The following is a 17,052-nucleotide window of genomic DNA, read 5'->3' as shown; positions in this document are numbered from 1 at the left end:
TCACCACAGTTTTAAGTGTTACACCCCCCAAAAAATAATAATCCTTGAAAAAGCTTGCTTAGATTTACTCTCACAAGCTAATTCTCATGTGGAAAATCACAAACTCACTTCAAATAAAACATGGAAAATGTAGTGAGATTTTATAGTAACCGCTAGCACCTGTAAATCCAGAAAATAGTTAAATAGTTATAGTTTAATGATTATGACTAGTTGCAAAGTAAGTGTTGAAACGTGGAAAAAACAAGATGTTGTTTTGTGATATGTTTGATTTCAAGACTTGCTCTCAGTGTCATAATCAAGGGCAAGGCGGGTTTGACAATCACATTCAACTGTAACATCTCATAGCACTCAGTGAAAGTGATTACAAGTGTGTGCTCTTTCTTCAAAGATCATATAGGATCCTAGCACGAAAAAAGTATGCAGAAATCTCACTAGTGACTATTGTTGTATCAGGTTTTACTTTAAAAGTGAACGTGACTGCTGTCATTTGCTTCTGTGGAGCACATAAGGAGATCTTACAGTTTTAGAAGAACACAAGCAATAGTAAACTGCAGGTTTGCTATTTTTGGGTGCATCTTCTTGATGTCAGTCAGTTCATGTTAGTCATTCATCCAGTAATAAAATGAATGGCCAAGATCAGCCAGGCGGCTCACTGTGCTTTGAAACCTAGTCTGAGTGTGACTAATTCAAGTAAACACACAAGCACTTACCGCTCTCCATCTCATTGCCCTTGTTCTTGGCGGTGGGCGCGTTGCCCATGATTGCAGGCCAGGTATAGCAGATCTAAATCGACTTTTCTTTACGCCAACTGTCTTAAGACTCCGTCCCCTTGCTTATCATACGATTTCTGCGGCCGTCGCACTAGCTGTGTCTGAACATAACTCGTTGGATCACAGTATGCTGTCAGATCACATAAAGTCTGAAGCTTGATAGTAGCTGGTTAGTTGGTTAGCTAGCTAGCGAGCGCTAGCTAGCTAACAGTAGCTGTCTGATTGCAGCGCTTGTGGTTCGGTAATGTCTCTCAGTGCTCCCGGGTCGGGTCCAGTCTGCTAAAATAAGGCGAAGAGCCCGTCTTCTTCTCCTTCTCTCGCTCCTCTTCCTCGCTCTGCTAACCCTGAGCGAGGCCCTCGACTTTCCTCTTGAGCGACACAAGCCCTCGTTTTCACCGTCCGTGCGCGATTCCTGTCGCTGCACGCCGTCTTCGCCGTATTTTTTCGGTAGCGTGATCGCTTGCTTGTTTATGTTGATAAAGCAATTCGGTCTTGTGCACTATGTAGTTCGCATAATTCGACAGTCAGACCCCCTCCATTAATCCTCTATCCACAGCTAGAGGGAACTCCTGCTTCAGCGATGACTATTGGCCGCTGTGCTTGTGACGCGCTATCAGAGCGCCAAGTTGATTGGACGAGAGGTCAGCAATCTCGTACAGGGAGCACGATGATTGGCCAGCGCATATACGTCTGTGGGATTTTATCCCACCCCCTCAAACTGACAAATAACGTCATCTATTTTCATTTCATTAACACAAGTTTTTGTTGTGTTCCCGTTGCGTATTTGCAAGCGGGCGCGGCGTTTTACTTTCTCGGTGCAGAATTGGTTTCATTCACAATCCTTTGATGATCCTCTGCGGCGTGTTTGTTAGCGAAATGGCCGCGCAGACCCCTCCCGCTAGGCTAATCCGTGATAGGCTGTATGACGTCAAAAAGACATGCTATTTTTAGAAAGTTGGTCAGAATTTGAGGCACGCAGAATTTGAGGCTCCCTACGTCTGTGGAATATTAAAAGCAGCTCAGTCTTCTGCAAAACAACCACACTGAGGTCATTTACGCAGGTATATGTATTGCATTTTGGCCACTAATTCGCGCGCTCAGTTGCAATGAATGGGTTTGTCGTGCAGGAGACGAAAAACGAGTAATGAGACCATGTCGCATGCTTGACTGTGCATAGCAACTGCATCAATGATGCTGTGCAATAAAATAAACGCGGGGTAAAAGCCTCATGGGGACACTGATATCAGCTGAACATCATTTAATAAAACCGAGAATACTTCCGAGATCTGGTCACAGATGCTGCGATGGTCCATGTTGCCAAGCAACAAGAAACAAGCAGCTTCTGTCACTCCAAACACGAACTCCTGCATAATGCAACACAACAGATTTTTTTATGAATGAAAATACCTTCTTCCACCCAGTGCACATTACAAATCAAAATAAAACTTGACAGTCACGTTACAAATCATTTATTTCAATGAGAACTGGATACAAAAAGACACAGCCATGTATATACACACACACACACACACACACAATATTACAAAAATAATGTCCTTTACACAAGTACTGCTGTTTGTGTCTGTTAAATTAGTTACACATCTGACATCTTATCTAGTGAGCTGATCTCCCATCGCCTTTTGGTTTGGATGAATGGATTGGTTTTGGATCATTAGATTCAGCACATCCTAATTCCTGAATCATGTCTTATATTCATGACTAACTCATGTTTCAAACTGAAAAGCAAACATCTTTATTGCATGCTGAAAGCATCTGAAGAATTCTGCAAAACGCTCATTTAGAACCAATAGGTGTGCTGACTGAAACACAATTAGATAAAGCTTTTATTTGTGTTATGTTTGAATAATCCCGCCTCTCCTCCACAGTGTCCAGATTGACCTGAGCTCATGGATGAGCCTTGAGATGTGAGGATTATTCACAGGAGTCTGCGTCACTACAAACAGTCCATGGAGTTGTCTGGCACCAGGCCGAGCAGAGGTGCTTTTCCTGGGGTGCAGGATGGGGGCAGCATGGCGTTTGGTGCAGGGTCCACGTTCTCAGAATCCTCCATTTTTTCAGCACATCCCTCCCAGTTGATGTGAAACCTGGTTACACGTGGGTTTGAAGCCAGAATGTTCCTCTGGAGCTGAGAAAGGGCAAAAAAAATGCATTTAAATACACATGCAGACTAAACTGTAAAACTATTTAATGCTGTTAGGGAATTTTAGTAAAATATTACAAAAAATTGTGCTAACTGGTCCATGTAATTTTTTATACTAATTAAAAAAAAACAACAACTTTTCTTTAGACATTTCAGGCCACAATCATACTGTTGTTATATGATGTACTATGATGATAAGCTAATAAAAATATGTATTATTGTTTTTATCACCAGGATAACCATTACCATGGTAATAACACTATTGTATGATCAAAGAAAACATTTAACAACAATAAATATATTTGTCAATTTTAAATTGACACTTAAGGCACTGGTTATTATTAACCATACATGTGGATGTATGCGACCATGTGCATGGGTATGTATTAAAGTCACTATTTTTTGCTTTAAAAAACAAAAATTCAATAGGACACTATTGTTGTAAGAAAGTCATTATACAATTGTGATGCTGTTTATTCTTTGATTAAACACCCAGATAACAGCCTTTGAGCATGACATTTCTTATCATTGATGCTGAAAAACTTCTGAAGATCTAGTGAAAGGGCTGTGCATTGTTTGTATTTACTTCAAATAAAACAGCCCATTGAGGACATTTTGAAGAGCACATATAGATTCACTGGCCACTTTATTAGGCACACCTTACTCTTACTGGGTTGGACCACATTTGCCTTCAGAACTGCTGCAACCCTTCGTGGCACAGATTCAAAAAGCTACTGGAAATATTCCTCAGAAAATTGGGAAACTGACATGATAGCATCATGCAGTTGCTGCAGATTTGTCGGCTGCACATCCATAGTGCAAATCTCGCTTTCCACCACATCCCAAAGGTGCTCTATTGGATTGAGGTGGATTTGATTACAGTGAACTCATTCTCATGTTCAAGAAACCAGTCTGTGATGATTTGCGCTTTATGACATGGCGTGTTATCCTGCTGGAAGTAGCCATCAGAAGATTGGTACACTGTGGTCATAAAGGGATGGACGTGGTCAGCAACAATACTTGGGTAGGCAGTAGCAATGACATGATGCTCAATTGGTACTAATGGCGCCCAAAGAGTGCTAAGAAAATATCCCCCACACCATTAAAACACCACCACCAGCCTGAACCGTTGATACAAGGCAGGATGCATCTATGCATTCATGTTGGTAATGCCAAATTCTAACCCTATCATAAGAATGTTGCAGCAGAAATCGAGATTCATCAGATCAAGCAACGTGCTCGGTTTGACCTGCAGCAGATAGACTTGACCATGTCTACAGCCTAAATGCATCGAGTCGCTGCCATGTGATTGGCTGATGAGAAATGTGCGTTAAAGAGCAGTTGGACAGGTGTACCTAATAAAGTGGCCGGTGACTATTTAAAACAGCCAATAGCCAAGTTCATGTAAAAGCCATTAACTATGGTTTGCTACTTCATTTTGTGCAAGAAAAAAAAATTATGCAACGTTTTATACAGACATAAACACTAAATATTTTCAAACGACTTTTCTTCTCTATTGTAATATAAAAACGCAAACACACATTGTGGTTAATCATACAAGATAAGCAAGTAACAAAGCAGGAGTTTTTCATCTGGTACTAATTTTATATAAGAAATTTTTTAATTTATAAAACTGAATGGAATAATGATCATCAAAACACAAACACACATTTTAACTACATTTCACTGTGAAGTAAAACTGTAATAAATTTCGGCTAAGCACTTGAGACTAGACTGGTGAAAAAACATGTTAATATCAAGTTGACTCATTAAATAGTGTTGGCTTACCTGTCCATAGTTAGGTTTAAGTGGTGGGTTCTCACGAAGCTCAGTGTCCGTATACTCATTGTTAACATAATAACCGATGCGTATGAACTCCTGTCCTCTGTATGTGCATGTGATTAGAACGACAGTGACACCCACAGCATCAGTCTCAGGTATTAGGGAACAGTTTGGAGCATCCGCCTGTTGAACAACAAAAACACTATAAAGTATACTATCAGAACGCCTGCATGACTTTAACTGTGTGTAACTCTTAAAGGGAAAGTTCAGCCAAAAATTTACATTGTCATTAATCCACTTGTTCCAAACCAGTTTGAGTTTTTTTTTTGTTCTTACTACTGATGTCAATTACTTTTTTCCATCATTCTTCAGAATATCTTGTTTTTGTGTTCAACAAGAATGAAATTCATTAAAGTTTAGAAAAGCTTGAGTAATAGGTGATTAAATGTTCATTTTGGCTGAATGATCCCTTTAATAAACCATGCACTCATATAGTTTCTAACACTCACACACCAAAGTATCACTCAAGTCCTACAGAAGAAAGGGTTGATTTTTGAGTGCATCACACCTTCACTCAGTTTATACAGGTTTCATCAAGTCAAATAAAAAACTTTAAGACCTTTTGAAGACCATTATGAATGACATTTCAGACTTACAAGGCTAAACGCTAAGGATTTTTTCTAATGGCCCAGTAAAAAAAAAAAAAAAAAAAAAAAAAAAAAAAAAAAAAAAAAAATATATATATATATATATATATATATATATATATATATATATATATATATATATATATATATATATATATATTAAAAACAAATGTTTTTGTAAGGAAGGTAATAAAACCATATGTTTATAAATATAAACATACATAAAGTTGGTAAATAGAGTTAATAAATAAGAGTTAATAAGCTTTTGTTGAAACTTTTGAGATGGAATGATACTGATTGCATGGGTGTCAGCCCGATTGGGTAGCTTTACACGTGGACATAGGAAAATTAAGACCTGTTTAAAATTTACAACACAATATTTCAGAGAATTTGAGACTTTAAGGCCTAAAATTTTGATTTTGAAATTTAAAACATTAAGACTTTAAGACCCAGCGGATGCCCTGTTCACTTGTAGTCTCAAAACAATCTGAAGTTCTCTTTTTACAGGGATCACAATGATTGTACTTTAAAAGTCACTAAGGCAGGACATAGATTTGGAAAGATATTTAAAACTGTATAGCTAGATTAAACACTTTCAAATAAATAATTGTATTCAGTCTTTAAATAGTTAAGAACAAATAATAATAATAATAATGTGTCACTGGACATTTTGTTTTGTACACTGTAGTACAGACACTTTGGGCCCTTTCAAACACCCGGCGCAATGCGGTGTAAGGCACGACGCAATTGTTGTTTGCTAGTTTCAGCTTAGCGCAAGAGTCATTTTGATGTTTTGCGCCATGCTGTTTGAATAGCAAATGCATTTGCGCTCCCATGTGCGCCCATAGGCGTTCTGGTCTAAAAAAGGAGGCGTGTTAAGGCGCACTGCTGGCACGTTGCTATTTTGAAGAACTTGAACAGACCGTTCAATAGAAGAGATCAAATCAGGTCTATAGTCCAGTGCAGAGTGCATTAGTTGTGCACCTTGCTTACACATTGCTTAATACACACAGAGTGTACAGTAATACTCAACTATCTTTACAAATGAAAAAGAATTAAAATATTACAAAAAAAATTATTATTTTCTAGCCTACATAAATATAAAAACCATACTTTCATGCCTCCATCTCGGGGGGCTTTTTCAATTTATTCATAACAATTTGCTTTTGTATAATGTTATTATTATTAGCAGTATTATTTATTTATAAGGGTTGGGTACCGAAACCCCCATGTAACCGGTATGTACCGGATCAAATCAGCATATGAATATCGGTGCATAATTTCGGTGCCACTGGTGCTGCTACAAGGATGTAGCAGCACCAGAGAGCGAGAGCGACTCTCGTTAGATCAGCACACATTAAAGCGTTCATCAAATTTGCTTAAACCAAGCACTCTAAAGCATATTTTACAAGCAAGGATTCGGACACAGCAACCCGCACACTTTCTCTCTCCGTCAGTGACAGTGCTGCGCGCATTAGCCTAGTTTCCTGCATTTGTCAGAGGTTGACGCCCAAATTGACAGGTAATAGGGATTTTAACACTTTTAATATAGGAAGTGCTTTGCTATGCAGAGACCATTATTAATCAGACATCTAGTGTACATAGTTTTACGCTAGGAAATGCAGTATTTAATTTACAAACAGTCGGCAAGTACCAAAGAACAGATGTAACACATTGATCAAATGTAGTTTTCAGTCACGCTCATGTAAGTCATATTCAACTCGTTTAGTTTTGCCTTCATTTATTTTTGATTTCCGTCTTCAACACATGATTTACAGCACATTTTTAAACATAATATTTTAACTAATTTCAAATATCTACTTTTTTATCTTCCCCATGGTGATATTTTGCTAGTATTTTACTAGTTATTTTGCAAGACAGTTGTATTCAGACAGTTCCTTTAAGTATTTTATTCAGATTAAAGTGTAATTTAAAGACAATCAGTTAACTACGAAAGTTGAAATTAGTCAAATTATTTAAAATACAGTAAATATTTCTTAAGGAGGCTAATAATACTGACCTTAATTTTTTTTTTAATTAACTGCTTTTATTCAAGAAATAAACAATAAGAAATACGACTTATGTCTCCAGAATAATAATTTTTTTAGGAAACACTGTGAAAATGTTCAGAAACGTTATTTTAAATGAATGGAAGGGCAAAATAAAGAGACTTTAACTGTAGGCCTATCTGTTAAAGTTTACAGGTGCAACAATGTGCCTTGATGTACTTGAATGTTAGAAATGTGTTATCCAACACCAGTACAAAGTTACTTGTCAAATAAATGAACAAGGAAGATTATTTTGAGTTTAAGTTATTTAATTATCTTGTTAATGAAGATGAAAAAAATTACTTTAAGTATTTTGTGATGTTAAAGTGTGATCATGGAAGGAACATTCAAAAAGCAACTCATGTAAACACCTTGACCATATTATTGTCTTATTCAGATCAAGGCAAATCATTAGATCACTGATAACCATGTAAACATAGTCACAAGCCCCAACCAGTTCAGTATTTTGATGACAGCCTTTCCACAGGTTAGCAGTAAGCTTATGTAATTTCATAATGCAAGTCTTAAATTTATGCTAACCAACAAATGATCAAAGGAAATATATTAATGCTATTCGAATATATAATATATGAATTGATGTTTACTTTAAACTTAAACTGTATTGTTCTATTAAAACTATTTTTTAAGATTGTCAAATAAAAGATTTTTCTAGAGTCATCCACCATAATTTCATGGCTTAAAAGTATCGGCTCAGGCACCGTTTTGGCACCGGTACCATTTTAAAAGTATAGATTTAGCACCGGTATCGAAATAACGCCAAACAATACCCAACCCTATTTAATATATGCATATTTATATTTGTTTTATTAAAAACAAGCTTTGATTTGCCCACCTGTCAGGTTTTAGACCATATGGGGCACAGCATGTGTATTTGGATAAAACTTCCACACTTTGTTATTATTGTTCATTTATTCATTTGCTGGAAATTAGAACTGAACTTAGAAATAGTTTAACAAATCTTTGTGCTTAAACAAAATTATGTAGGCTAATAGATGTCTGTGCGTACAACACGCTTCCCTCTCCACGAGAGCGAAAGTAAATAATGAGGAGGCTCATCTCTCACTCGCACTGCAGATGCTCTGTTTAACTGTTTTATTGCTAGTGAAGCGTTCAGTTTTTCCACTTAAAGTCCGCCATGTAAATAGCAAATGCGCTATGGTGCGGCGCAACTGGCCCTCAAAGAGAATGGGAGATGAGACTCTGATTGGTTTATTCTCAAAACACACCTATAACTCATTAAGAGAATATGCTCAACCCTTTGCGCATGCATCGTCAAAATAGAACCCTTTTCATATTCTCACACAAATTCAGACTCTGTCTTGAACCAGCCCTGTAGGACCCGACAACTGTTGCACATTTTAACCACTAAGTGTCATAACAAACAATTATCCATATTAATTTAAATTTAATAAAAATAATCTGTGTATTATTGTTTTGTAATCTAAGTATTATTGAGTTGGTCGTTTAATTTTTCATTTTTACTGTACTAATAGAGTACATTTCTGCATGTTAAACAAAGACTCCTGTGAACTGAAGAAACAAAAGAAATTTACAAAAGAAATGTTTTTTAGAAAAGCATTTACGTGAAACATTTTTACATCAATGAATTATAAAAATTAACATCAATGAGTTATAAAAAAATGAATGCTATAAAATTGGTCTTTACACTCCTAAAAGATAATTTGAGTATGTAATGCAAAAACTGCAGACAGAATCGAAGAACATTAATGTACAGTACATTTTAGAATGTCACTGAACTTGGCAAATGTTAGGTAATTAAATCAGAATTTGGACTGAACACTGAATTAATTTGAAGTGTGGACCAGGGCGGCACAATATTATGTTTTAGCAGCGATATGTGTGAATCTACAAAAGTCACATCGCAGGACGTGCAATATGGAGTCAGGATTCTAGTTGACCAGGTACAACCGTTTAGAAGACATGATCATTTTGGGGTCATTTCAGTTTAACATACTGTAAAAAGTGAAAGTTAACCAATTGCGATTAAGGCCTCTGTAAACATTTCAAGCAAGTTTAAAGCATTTTTAAAGAGCCCATATTATGGGATTTTTAAAATGCCCTTCTATGTAGTGTGTAACACAGCTCTAAGTGAAGTGAAATATCCAGCTAAGGCTTAAATCTGTAAGTGTGCAGTGTTTAAAACTATTGATTCAGCTATAAAAGAGTCAACTCATAGTGCTTCAAACGAGTCGTCTTGATAACGAGTCATTAGGTGTTTCGTGATGACGCGACTACGAAACAAGTAGCTGCGCGCGCAAACCCGGGACATTTGAAACCTGTGGCCCCGCCCACTAACACAGAAAAAAAAAAGCCACACACACACAGACACCGGTCGAATGAAGTCACGCTGTGCAGATGGATATTATTGACAGTCTACCCAAAGATGAAACCTCAGCATTATAGCCCAGCCTTGAGCAGTTAGAGTGCTTCTGGAAACTACACGCTTGCAAAGACGACTTCATCGGCTGTTTGTTAAAGGAAGGATCAGTAAAGACTGTCAGAACATGGATCAGTGCATCATGGATCAGTTTCTTCCTCCATTTCACAAGTGTAAGTACGTGCAATTAAAATTGTTGCCTCGTTTGCTCTAGCTTGCAAATTATGTATTTAGTTGTTTTGTTACTTGTAACCGCGTGTACTGTATCAGGTTAACTCTTTATATTCTCATATCGTGTGTAAAGCCACGTTGAAAACGCGACGTGTGCCGCTTTGTTTACGAATCATCAGCTGTTCCTACACACATGCAACAGTCAAGTTTTAAAATATTTCAGCTCAGGTTCGAGGTGAGGTGAATTGAACCCAGCAATCTGAACGGGCGCTCTAGGCGAACGGTGAGGGTAGTGTGTGTGTGTGTGTGTGTGTGTGTGTGTGTGTTGTGTAGAGCAGGTAGACTGTGACGAGCTAGGAGATCTCCTCACCAGTTCTGGGAGTTTTTGCTCAATAAAATAGTCGTCTGTATTTTCAAGTCCATCGTTTGCATTTACATTCACCCACTGGCAGCCAAAAACCATGCCTTACACTATGAAGCGTGTGTGCACTGTGACTACTTTTATATTATTGATTAGCTGCTGGGAATTTCACTCTGTCTCGCGCTGAAGGCTGTCAATGTCGACCAATCGCAGCAGGCTGTCATCGGTCCAATCAGCGCAGAATAGCTTCGCGCTGAGGAGGGGTTTGGGAACAAATGAATCGCTGAACGATTCATATGGGAGTCGCTGGGATAATTAGGTAAAAATAAATGCATATTATAAGACCATGAAAGTGTTTTTTGACCTTGCATGCATATTAGACTGTTGTTAGAGACCCTTACAACCTAAATATGACCCTATTTCATGTATAATAGGGGCTCTTTAAAACAAATGAACCATTACATTTGTAGCTTAAACAAAGATTAAATGTACTTCATTATTTTCACAATAAGGAATATACAGCTTTACTGTACATTTGATTGTTTGATTTTCGAACCTGTAAAGTTTTAGCCACCTTCATTTGTATATTTGCTTTACTTTATCTCTGCTTGCTGATTGTTTATTGAATTTTATGCAAATTAACTCCCCTAAAATGAATAAGTTTATTAAGTGAAACGTTGCAATATAAAAAATAAAAAAACGCATTAAGTGAAAATATTACAATGTAAGTTTTTTCCAGAATCGTACAGCCTTAGCGTGGATTAGTGTTTGTGAATATTAAATTCTAAATAGCTCATTTGAATATAAAATCTGCATGTTCAATGTGTCTGCATGAATAATGTGTGCCAGGGGTTTTTGCTATTGTTGCTCCCTGCCCATTTCCATCTTTATTCACTCTCTCATGTCCTTCGAAAAATGTATAACTTCCGATAGGCTTACAGAGTTTCCAGAGTTGGACCAATGATGAACAGCAATGGGTCAAATTAGACTAGGGCAGATGTTGTGCACTCTACTTTAGGAGTTGTTGTGACACATTTGCACACAGACTACATTTACATGGACTTCAGTAATCAAACTATTGGCCTTAACCTGAATAAGACAATAGTATGATTAATGTGTTTTTATGAGTTGATTTTAGAATGTTCCTTTCATGTTCCTGTTTTACATGTTATAACACATTGATCGATTATTGTCATTAATTCAATTCAGTTACATCACCTTTTCATATAATTGAGTGTATAATTACATCATTTTTTGACTTCAGTAGTTTCACAATTATTCAGCAACATTTCATTCATGGCCCCACGATAAACTCTGAGATGGTGGAAAGTATGAAGTAAGGACTGGTTGGAGCGAATTTAATGCTTCACAATTAATGAAAAGAACACTTCTGCCTTTCCAGGACAGCATTTGTAAAATGGTGTTCAAAGATGGAGGGTGCGATGAGCCCCCAGGCAGTCCTGTGTTGGCTCAGCAGACGCAGTTTAGTCTGTAATTTTATTTGGCACAACTTGTTTTCTTTCCCTTCAGAGGTTTGTCTAAATTAATTCCTTGTCACAGTTCACAGCAGTTAAACTCTGGGAATTCCAAAGTCACAGGGTTGTCTTTATTGTTTTCCCTTTTTAAAACTCCGCGCCACTAGGAGGCGTAGCATTTTTTTACACACATTTTGAAGCATGCGTGACAATCATGCTGCTTTCAACATCTGCCATCACTTTATATAAAGACCTGAGAGCATAAATTCTATGTCCATGGTTGCTTTGTGGGTCAAACTATGAGGAAAAACTTGCATAGAAACTCAAAGCATCTTCAAAATAAAAAAAAATTAAAAATCTAATTAAAACTTTGGTTTGGGAATTTGTACAAATATATTATAATTGTGTAAAATGTAATTCTTTAAGTAATAATAAAATTAATGAACAAGTCTAAAGATTTAAATAAATAAATAAATAAATAAATATATATATAAATATATATATATATATTTATTTATTTATTTAAATCTTAGACTTGTTCATTAATTTTAGGAATTGTAGTATAAATGTAGTAATTGTAGTAATAATTTCCTGATCATTACATTTTAGCTACTTGAAACAACCACATTTTGCATTATTGATGTAATCTTATGAAGTAAAACATTATCCTATTTAAAAAGGCTAATATTAAATTGAATTAAATGCATGAGCAGTTTGATGAAGGTGGAAAAATGTCTATGCAGGAAAAAATATAAGTATTGTGAACTCACCTGAAACACAAACATGTGTCGGCCTGCAGGAACTGGACCAACCAGGACAGAGTCGAGAGTCTGATCGTACTCCTCACTTTCTGCCGAGCCCACATAAATAATCTTCCACTCCAGATCTACAACACAGAAGCAGACATGCGTTTATGCAAAAGCACATTATCTTATGTGCAGTTGTAATGCATTACCTTAACTGATCAGGAGGGAAAATTATATTAATACTAAAAAAGCCTCTTCTGCTGACCAAAGATACATTTCTTTGACACTTTGAATAGAAGTAACATTGTAAAAATTTACTATGACTTAAAAAAAGAAACATGTTTTCTATTTGACTACATTTACATTTTTAATTTTATTAAAGATTCTGCCTAACGAAATAGAAAATTCAGAAGAAAAATAAGAAAAAAAAAATCAGAAAGCATGCAGATGTGTCACTTTTTTCAACAAGTAGTATTACATTACTAAAATTTATATCCATAACATATTATAATAACATATTATTATTATTATTATATTTTGATACACTAACTTTACCATTTGTTTGTTTTGGGTAAAACAATATTTTAATTTATAAAAATGGCAGTAAAATGGTTTAATTAAACTTTGGTTAAGAAATTTTGTACAAATATGTTATTATTGTTTATAATGTCATTCTCAAAGTAATAATAAAAATAATAAACAAGTGCAAAGATTTAAAAGTATATATATATATATATATATATATATATATATATATATATATATATATATATATGGGATTGTAGCACAATTTTTCTCCATAAAATTAAACTGAATTAAAGCAGTTTAAGTAAAATGTAAATACATTTAAAATCCTTAAAATGTACGTGGTGATTTTAAAGCTGTAAAATTGTATAAAATGTGCATTTGTAAAATGCTAAGCTGTTTCATAGCTAAAATTCATTAGACAAATTAAACGTAATCGTAAGAGCTGTTCAGAAAAAAAACCTGATTTTTTTAATAATGCATTAACTCAACTGATCAGGAGAGAAAATAATATTAATACTAAAAAAGCCTCTTCAGCTGACAAGGACAAACTTGTTAACTTGTTCATTTTATTGAAGTTTCTGCCTCACAAAGTAGAAAATTCAGAAGAAGAAAATAGAAAAAAAAAATCACAAAGCATGCAGATTTGACACTTTTCAACAATATGTATTGCATTATAATTTATTTACATGTAATAACGTTTTATTATTATTATTATTTTGATACACTAAATTGACCATTTATAGGTTAATTTATTAAAATGCATAAAATTGGCAGTAAATAATTAAATGGTTATTTTAAACTGTAATGAAATTTACAATTTTACTGTAAATAAAGCTTTAAATTGAGCATAATGAGCTTGTTTTTAATCGCGAAGAATAAAGTATAAACGAACAGCAGAGCTCCGCGCACGCTTCAATCACCCGCCATTCTGACGTCATCTGGAGGAGTTAGCGCGTTAGCTGGCTAGCTAGCCAAGGAAAACATCTGAAAAACCTATTAAAAAGGAAAATAAACTTTAATACTCACCCTCAGGAAGATCCTCCATGCACTCAAACGTTATCTCGAACTGAAAGGGGTTTCCAAACGGACTTGGGTTATCCAGGACTGCCACATTTAAAACTTGAACTTTTGCCATAGCTCTACTATATTAGCAAGAAAATAAGAGTATTTACCCCTTCAAAAAAAAGCAAAACTGAAAACAAACTGAAAACTCGACAGAAATTCGTAAAGTAAACCTCTCGATGACTTTGCTTCACTTGTTAGCTTGCAAGCTATTGTGTTTTGGAAGTCCAATCTAACGTTACGGTTAAAGCGGTAGAAAGGAAAGATTTAGGTTGTCTCTCCTCCCAAATTAAAAGAAAAATATAAAGCAAAAATGATCTAGAGTAACGTGTAAGCGTAAAACAGGTATTATTTCGCAAAACGCGTTGCTGAAACTGACAGACAATGCAAGCTGCTTCGTCTCCCGCCAGACTATTCAGACAGATGCGGTCAACGTCAGGGAAAGCCGATTGGCTTGCGTGCTGATTGGTCAAAAAGCAAAAGGTCCCGGATTATGCCAACGCTGATTGGACGACAGTGACAGCTGTTAAATAAATGGCTTCCTCGCTCCTCCTCGCTTCAGTTTCACTAGCTTCATCATCCTTCAAATGAGTTTGGGGCTAATTTTATTAATATTTATTAATAATCATCAAAACAACACGATTTCACGAAAGTTGTTCCTAATTGTGTCGGACAAAGAATAGAAGCTGCGTGTTTAGAACCAGTGCTTGGAAAATATCTCATACATTGTAGTCGTAGTAAGTTGTAAAAGACCACAGTTAAAAACGCAAGGCTATTGTTTTTCTAAATACTTTTCGATTGTAAAGTTGCTTTAAACTAAAATGTCAAGGGGGTTATTGTGGCCCATAGTGATATTTGCCTGCCAACCAACCAAGCAAACAAACAATTAAACAAACAAATAAACAAATCAAACAAACAAATAATTAAATATTATTATTAATATTATTATTATTAATATTATATAGTGTATATATATGCATGCATACATTAACATACATCAACTTATGATTTGGGATTTTGCAAACTGGGGTGAATGGAAGAACTTCAGTGGGTTTCTAATTGGCAAATAAAATTGTAATAATTAAATCAGTAAAATAATAAAACAAAGTTGAACACAAATATATGAATATTTCATTTGATTTGTGAATCAATAAATTATGAAGTATTTACTGAAATGATGTATACTTAAAACGTAGCTATTATTATTCATTCATTCATATATTTTCTTTTCGGCTTAGTCCCTTTATTAATCTGGGGTCGCCACAGCGAATGAACCGCCAACTTATCCAGCACATGTTTTACGCAGCGGATGCCCTTCCAGCTGCAACCCATCTCTGGGAAACATCTATACACACTCATTCACACTCATACACTACGGACAATTTAGCCAACCCAATTCACCTGTACTGCACGTCTTTGGACTGTGAGGGAAACTGGAGCACCCGAAGGAAAACCCACGCGGGTAGAACATGCAAACTCCACACAGAAATGCCAACTGACCCAGCCGAGGCTCGAACCAGCGACCTTCTTGCTGTGAGGCGACAACACAACCTATTATGCCACCGCATCAACCAAATAATATACAATTGATTAAAATCATTTAAAAAAGGTATAACATTGGTAAAAGCACAAAATTATTAAAACTTTACATTAATTATGAAAACACAAAATTTTTAGAAAAGCTACTAAAATAAATAACCTTTATTTGTCAAAATAAAATGCTTTATTAACAAGTACAACATGTACAGTTTCATTATACAGCAAAAGTATTTTACATGTTTTAACAACAAGGATTAAACAAATGAAGATAACATAAATAAAGATAAATAAATAAAAAAAATAAAATAAAATAAATAAATAGCCGGGATTTTGCAAACAGGGATGAATGGAAGAACTTCAGTAGGTTTCTAATTGGCAAAAAATATTGTAATAATGAAATCAGTAAAATCAATAAATCATAAAGTATTTAATTAAATGATGTATACTTAAAACATAGCTATTATTATTATTATTATTATTGTTGTTGTTGTTGTTGTTGTCGTTACTGTACATTTTTAATTACTAGGTTGTAATTTTCCTTGTTGCAGGGTTACTAAACCAAATACCATTTAACTTTTTTTCTTCAGCTGAAATTAAATAAGCATGGAATAAAATAATAAAATATTATAATATATTTTTTTTAAATTTGCCATTAATGTTTTATTTTAGATAGTGGATGGCCAAGAAAATATTTCTAATTTTAATTAAACGTAAACTGAATACAACACATAATATAACAACATAGTAAATATAGTACCTGATATTAACAATTAAATAAATAATATACAATTGATTAGACATGATTAAAAAGTATAATATTGATAAAATCACAAAATTATTAAAATGTTTCATTTAATATAAAACACAAGCTACTAAAATAAATAACCTTTATCCATCATACCTTTTTAAGTGATTTATTAACAAGTACAAACATGTACATTTTCATTATACAGCAAGATAATTTCACATGTTACAACAACGTGGATTAAACAAGAGAAGATAAGATAAATAAAGATAAATAAATAAATAAATAAATAAATACTCATCGATTTAAATACAAATATACATACATTATATATTTTTAATTTCTATAAAAACAAAATGTGCTTTTAACACACATATAAAAAATACATTTATATAAACATTTTATGTAAAAAAATGTTATAAGAAGAACATGTCAGTGGGCAACTGTATGCTAATTTCCTTCTTTATGCGTGTGGATCATCATCAACCAAACGACAGCCATGAAGTGGTTAATAATTCCCCTAAAAGTAGGAAAGGATTAACAGAACATTGGTATGTCAAGAATTTTTCTCTCAAAAGATTAAAAGTTCACTGGCAAC

General features: G+C 34.8%; 2 protein-coding genes across 2 annotated transcripts in view; both read right to left on the bottom strand.

Annotated features, from left to right (window-relative positions):
- The window catches only part of prkacaa (protein kinase, cAMP-dependent, catalytic, alpha, genome duplicate a), a 37,197-nt gene extending 35,844 nt beyond the window's left edge, over positions 1–1,353 (bottom strand). The window contains exon 1 of the mRNA XM_056454183.1: positions 711–1,353. Within this exon, the coding sequence (XP_056310158.1) occupies positions 711–759 (49 nt within the window). The 5' untranslated portion in view covers positions 760–1,353. The remainder of the gene's footprint in view (positions 1–710) is intronic.
- Positions 1,354–2,223: 870 nt separating this feature from the next.
- asf1ba (anti-silencing function 1Ba histone chaperone) lies at positions 2,224–14,592 on the bottom strand. The gene is made up of 4 exons (XM_056454184.1): positions 14,135–14,592; positions 12,605–12,720; positions 4,720–4,896; positions 2,224–2,916 (listed from the first exon to the last, which is right to left on the bottom strand). The coding sequence occupies exons 1-4, from the start codon at positions 14,241–14,243 to the stop codon at positions 2,725–2,727; spliced, it is 594 nt and encodes a 197-aa protein (XP_056310159.1). The 5' UTR covers positions 14,244–14,592; the 3' UTR covers positions 2,224–2,724.
- Positions 14,593–17,052: the final 2,460 nt, after the last annotated feature.

The sequence above is a fragment of the Danio aesculapii genome, chromosome 3 (genome assembly GCF_903798145.1).
Source record: "Danio aesculapii chromosome 3, fDanAes4.1, whole genome shotgun sequence".
Lineage (NCBI taxonomy): Eukaryota > Metazoa > Chordata > Actinopteri > Cypriniformes > Danionidae > Danio > Danio aesculapii.
Note: the sequence above shows the minus strand (reverse complement) of the source record. Positions and strands in the feature narration are given on the sequence as shown.

Bases quoted from the DNA above. Each gene is read 5' to 3' on its own strand.
- asf1ba (XM_056454184.1), bottom strand. From the start codon at position 14,243: ATGGCAAAAGTTCAAGTTTTAAATGTGGCAGTCCTGGATAACCCAAGT. The intron at 12,721-14,134 runs GTGAGTATTAAA...TCTGTGTTGTAG, and splicing joins CATGGAGGATCTTCCTGAGG to ATCTGGAGTGGAAGATTATT. The intron at 2,917-4,719 runs GTAAGCCAACAC...GCCCTTTCTCAG, and splicing joins TTAAACCTAACTATGGACAG to CTCCAGAGGAACATTCTGGC.